General features: G+C 51.2%; 1 protein-coding gene across 2 annotated transcripts; it reads right to left on the bottom strand.

The window, feature by feature from the left end:
* Positions 1-2,119: 2,119 nt before the first annotated feature.
* EIF1 (eukaryotic translation initiation factor 1) lies at positions 2,120-4,748 on the bottom strand. Of its 2 annotated transcripts, XM_032616560.1 has the most exons (4): positions 4,562-4,746; positions 3,690-3,853; positions 3,445-3,546; positions 2,120-2,995 (listed from the first exon to the last, which is right to left on the bottom strand). In XM_032616560.1, the coding sequence occupies exons 1-4, from the start codon at positions 4,590-4,592 to the stop codon at positions 2,951-2,953; spliced, it is 342 nt and encodes a 113-aa protein (XP_032472451.1). In that variant the 5' UTR covers positions 4,593-4,746; the 3' UTR covers positions 2,120-2,950. The 2 variants fall into 2 exon arrangements, with proteins under 2 accessions (XP_032472451.1, XP_032472450.1); XM_032616559.1 differs by having other exon boundaries at positions 2,120-3,546; positions 4,562-4,748.
* Positions 4,749-5,172: the final 424 nt, after the last annotated feature.

The raw sequence follows: 5,172 nt of genomic DNA, 5'->3' as shown, positions 1-5,172 counted from the left end.
TTAACTATCAAATGGAGACAATTAGGCTTTTTTTGGGGGGGGGCACGCCCATTTGTGTTTATTTATTTGGTATGTGGGCCTCTCACTGTTGTGGCCTCTCCCGTTGCAGAGCACAGGCTCCGGATGCGCAGGCTCAGCGGCCATGGCTCATGGGTCCAGCCACTCCGCGGCACCTGGGATCTTCCCGGACTGGGGCACGAACCCCTGTCCCCTGCATCGGCAGGCGGACTCTCAACCACTGAGCCACCAGGGAAGCCTGTGTATTTATTTTTTGTCCACACCACGTGGCATGTGGGATTCTAGTTCCCCGACCAGGAATTGAGCCTGTGCCCTCCGCAGTGGAAGCATGGATTTTTAACCACTGGACTGCCAGGGAAGTCCCTAGCCTTTCTTAATTATTTCATTCCCTGAGATACACCCAAGTCACATCAATTTGATTAGAATGTTCACAAACCAGGACTTCCCTGGTGGTCCAGTGGTTAAGACTCCAAGCTTCCACTAGGGGGGTACAGGTTTGATCCCTGGTCGGGGGGGAACTAAGATCTCTCATGCCATTTGGTGAGGCCAAAATAAATAACGTTCACAAACCTCTTGCCATTATGTTCAGATACTTGTTTTGGTTGGTTCCAGACAGCTGATTGAATACTGATGTTGCCAGTTTTCCAAAGAATAGTCCCATTCTGGAGAACTGGAGGGCTTTAATAGCCACAAGAGATGTTAACAACCTAGCACAGGACCAGCACATCAACGGCACAGGATTCTCTTACTGTTTCATCCCACCTTCTTTTTTTTCAAACAGATTAAAAAAAAAATTTATTTATTTTTGGCTACATTGGATCTTTGCTGCTGCATGCGGGCTTTTCTAGTTGCAGCGAGCGGGGGCTACTCTTCATTGTGGTGCGTGGGCTTCTCATTGCAGTGGCTTCTCTTGTTGAGGAGCATGGGCTCTAGGCACGCAGGCTCAGTAGTTGTGGTACACGGGCTTACTTACTCCGAGGCACGTGGGATCTTCCCGGACCAGGGCTCGAACCTGTGTCCCCTGCACTGGCAGGTGGATTCGTAACCACTGTGCCACCAGGGAAGCCCCTCATCCCATATTCTGATTGTGGTCTTCTGTGGGTTTGGCCTCTAGGTTGTTCTATAATAGAAGCCCCTATAAGCCCTTTTGGTTAACAGTCAGATCTTTCTGATTTTTAGAAGTATCATCCAAATAATTTGAACAATGCCACTACATTTGGAGCCAAGTGGTAAGTTGTTTATTAAACACAATCAGTTTTGTAGGATCTTGGGTTACAAGCCTCTGCCTCTGGGGTTAGAATTTTGTTTTCAGGGCCATTACCACTGGCTCAGCCCTGCATCTCATTGGTCCTCCTCTTCCACAAACACCTCCCTGGCTCCAGGCTGGCCTCTATGTGGGATGCTAACCTTTATTTACAAAATGGGCCGGCAACCAAGAAGGGCAGGGTTGACTCCTAACCACCATTCTGAGTTTGAAGTCTGACCAGTTCATAATCCACAAACGGAAGATTTTGTGTTTAACAGAATGGCCCTAAGAGCAGACTTTGATACACTTCACTACTCATTGCCCTTTGTCAAAGGATGGCCTCCCAACATTAAGTATCAGCTTCTCCAACATTTTAGTAAGTACGTTTTTAATACTACAAACCTATTCTCTAGAAAAATTACTTTCGTTGTGCCTTTTCTAGGGTTTGTGGATTACATCAAGCCGCACACCGTATTTATCATTTTGTCACAGTCCTTAAGACCTGTTAACAAGGGAAGTCAAGGATTTCCAAACAACCCTGCTCTGTCATCTCACAAGGCAAGTCCCTCCACAACCACTAAACCACTCAGGCCGTTGACCAGGTGTCTGTCAGCCAAGCAGCACCTTCTTTCAGGACAGATCAATGGGACAGCACAGCTGTGGCTGAATGCTTACAGGACAGCTGACATGGGGGGCACTTGGAGGGACAAGCTCACTAGTTTTTCATTAAGAGGTTGAGGCCCCATTTGAGGAGCTGCGGCTGCAGATGTAACCTCTACTGCCATTTCTGTGGTTCCTCCACACATACAAGATTGACTGTGACTATATATTAAACAGAAATCTGCAAGTCAGATGTTTCTGAAAACAAGTTTTATTTAAATAAGGGTTTAAATACATTACATAACATTAAAACTGAAGGGGGAAAAAACCCCCCAAAAACCAAAAACCAGTTTGTTACTTCACATGGCATTGGGCAGCTGTTGCTAGTAAGTTGCGAGCTCTACAGCTACATGACTGATACATCGGTTTGAAATTTGTTCCCTTGTCAAAAGTTTAACTCTGATAGAAGGTTGGCCTCACATTCTAGTTTGGACATCGATCAGCTAGGATATGTCTGGTCAAAAAGACGTTGGTGGCAAGCCAGATGTCCTGTCACCTCGATAGAAGGAAGGTGGCTGCTCTAAGCTCTGCCCACCTGGTCACGTTGGAGATACCACAGGATCTTTCCCCTGATGATCAAAGACTCCCTCTAGCGGTACAGCTGCCGTCGCTGCCTCACCCCATCCTCCACTCTCAGCTTCACCGAGGGCTGTTCAGGTGGCGACATTCTCTTAGGGCAGGGAACTCTGTAGAGGGATTGCTGAGGAGCTTCTGGCCAGACATAGCCGCCTGTGATCTTGGGGCTCTGGACTTGGCTGAAACATCGCCGTTATTGCTTTGTTTCAGGCGGGACAGTGCCAGGTGCCTACTGCTTGACCTCTGTTTAAATGAGGGACTTCAAGACTAGACAGCATGGCTCTTTTCAGTTTATTGCATGAAGGAGTTACACTAGTCCAAGTTAAAAGCAGACCCCAAATGGTTACATTACACAAGCTGTGAGGTTTTTAAACTTGTGACAAGGGACAGGAGGAACATTCTACTCATTGCAAGGAAATCCTCACTTAAGCTTCAGTGAGCCAGGAGCACTTAGAACCCATGAACCTTCAGCTGGTCGTCCTTAGCCAGTCCAATCTGCAAAGGAAAAAAGGGCAGTTTTAGAGAGGAAATAGAGTTAAAGTCTCCATTTCTGATGACAACAATCCTGTCTTCCTGCTTCTACACTGGTCAAGAGAAGTCCCAGAGCCCAGATGCTCTCAACTCAGGGTACACTCAGTTAACCACCAATGGTGCAATAGGATTTTAGCACTTAGGAACAGCCAACCAGACATCCTGTTTGTTTTAGTATCTGTCTGCATGCAACTGCACCCTTAAAGCAGATCCATGTAAACAGTAAACTTAAGGCAGACAAATCCCTTGCTTTCAGAAATACATTTTGTCTATGAACTTCAAGAACTGAAACTGTTTGGCTTAGCCTTAGAAAGCAAACTACGTCCCCAGCAGAGACGGACTAGACTAGGCAGATCTCAGATTAGTTAGCCAGGGCAGAGGCACAAATGCACTAACAGGAAGTGACAACTCACCTCTACGAGGAACTGGCATATGTTCTTGCGCTGGTCACCCTGTAGCTGGATTACTTCTCCATATTCTGGATGCTCAATCACAGTTCCATTGCAGGCAAATTTCTGCAAGGACAATGCAAGCAAACAAGTTAGGCAGCGGAACGGCCTGAATGCCACTAATAACCCTTTCCAGAAAGTAATACAGGACAGCAGCCCCATGTACGCAAGGTAAATACGATTTCCCTACAATCTCATCGAAAACCTACCTTCTTAAACGCCTTCACTAGTTTCTTTTTATCGTAATCATCAGCGATCCCTTGGACAGTAGTAAGGGTCTTCCTGCCGTTTCTCTGTTGAATTCTTATATGGATATAATCCTCAGTGCCAGCAGGAAGCAGATCATCACCCTTACTTGCATCAGCAAAGGGGTCTGGGAAGAAAGGTCAAGCTCGTTTAGTTCTATTGTGCTCAGATCCCACTGCCACCCTCCCACTGGATCTCTTCCGTGTGCAGAAACTGATACTGAAATCGTCAGGGCCTGGTCAGATCAGATATGTTCTTTGTTGGCTCTCCTCGAACAGGTCAGTCCGGGACGGCCGGCTTCCCCAGTCCGGGAGAAAGTCTGGGCTTCCTGCCCCAGGCCCGCCCTCGAAAGCCGATCACATGTCGGGGGAGCCAGGGTTGGCCGGCGGCGCCCCACCCAGCTGATGCAACCGGCCGGAACTCAAGATCCGAGGCGGGGCCCCGCTTCCCGCCCCATTGGCGCGCGCAGCTGTCACTTATGGCTGGCACCGCCTCTCCCTCCCGGCTCTGTGACAAGGGCGGTGACGTACGGGATGTGACGAAAGGATGGCGGGAGGGGCGGGTGTGGGCCGGAAAGGCCAGGGAGCCATTAGTAAATGCGCCACCCGAGACGCCGGACCCGCCCAATGGCTGACCTCCCGCCCGCTCCTTCCGGTCGCGCTCAGGGGCCAACCCCAGGGCCCAGGCCGCGGCCCCACTGCCTGCGAGCCCAGACATCTCTCCTGTACCCAAGTTCACTAAGGTACGGAACGCTTAGCAGCTTTCCGGGCCCTAGCTGCGGACCCGGAGCGCCCCGCCCGGGCCTTCCTCCTCTTGGGACCTTTCCGGGACTTACCGAAAGAGTGGAGGTTCTGGATAGCGGACATACGATACGATTCCTTTTCCTCGGTGGAAACGGCCTGCGGAAGGCGGCGGCTGGAGAAGGCGGGCGGGGGGGACGGAGCGTCGGGAAGCTAGGGGGCTCGAGGGGGAGGCTGCTGAGTCCTCGGCGGCGGCTCAGTGACTGGGGCGGAGGGGCGGTGCCTGTATTCACTTATGTAGCCGCCCTGTGACGCCAGCGCGCTGCCCTCACGTCCAGGCCCCACCCACGGCGTTGTGCCCCCTGCGCTCGGGCGCCGCCGCTTCCAATTGGTCCGGAGGCGGGGACGCGGGACGGCGCTTGCGCAGGAACTGTGTGCTGCGGGAGGGCGTCCTCTCGACTAGGGGAGAGATGGAAGGGGGAGGGAAGGGTTGGTTCGTCTAGGCGCTTGCGCAGTGCTGGAGGAAGGTGGCCGGTGCAGACAACTGGCGGAGGTTTCTGCGCCTGCACCCTATGTTGTCTGGCTTGTTCCGCCTTCTTGACCCTGTTGCAGGGAAGGGTTTTTTCCTGGGGTAGATTGGCACTCCTTAGAGAGGATTTAGATGCTGACCCGCCCAAACACGACAAATTCCCACTGTCTCATACCC

Source organism: Phocoena sinus, chromosome 20 (genome assembly GCF_008692025.1).
Source record: "Phocoena sinus isolate mPhoSin1 chromosome 20, mPhoSin1.pri, whole genome shotgun sequence".
In the NCBI taxonomy this organism is placed as follows: domain Eukaryota; kingdom Metazoa; phylum Chordata; class Mammalia; order Artiodactyla; family Phocoenidae; genus Phocoena; species Phocoena sinus.
This window is presented reverse-complemented; position numbering and strand designations above follow the sequence as displayed.

What these genes read in the sequence shown, in the direction of transcription:
- EIF1 (XM_032616559.1), bottom strand. Translation starts at nt 4,592, where the DNA reads ATGTCCGCTATCCAGAACCTCCACTCTTTCG. An exon ending in CCAGAACCTCCACTCTTTCG is followed by an intron (nt 3,854 to 4,561) that starts GTAAGTCCCGGA and finishes CTTTCTTCCCAG; the next exon opens with ACCCCTTTGCTGATGCAAGT. An exon ending in TAGTGAAGGCGTTTAAGAAG is followed by an intron (nt 3,547 to 3,689) that starts GTAGGTTTTCGA and finishes TTGTCCTTGCAG; the next exon opens with AAATTTGCCTGCAATGGAAC.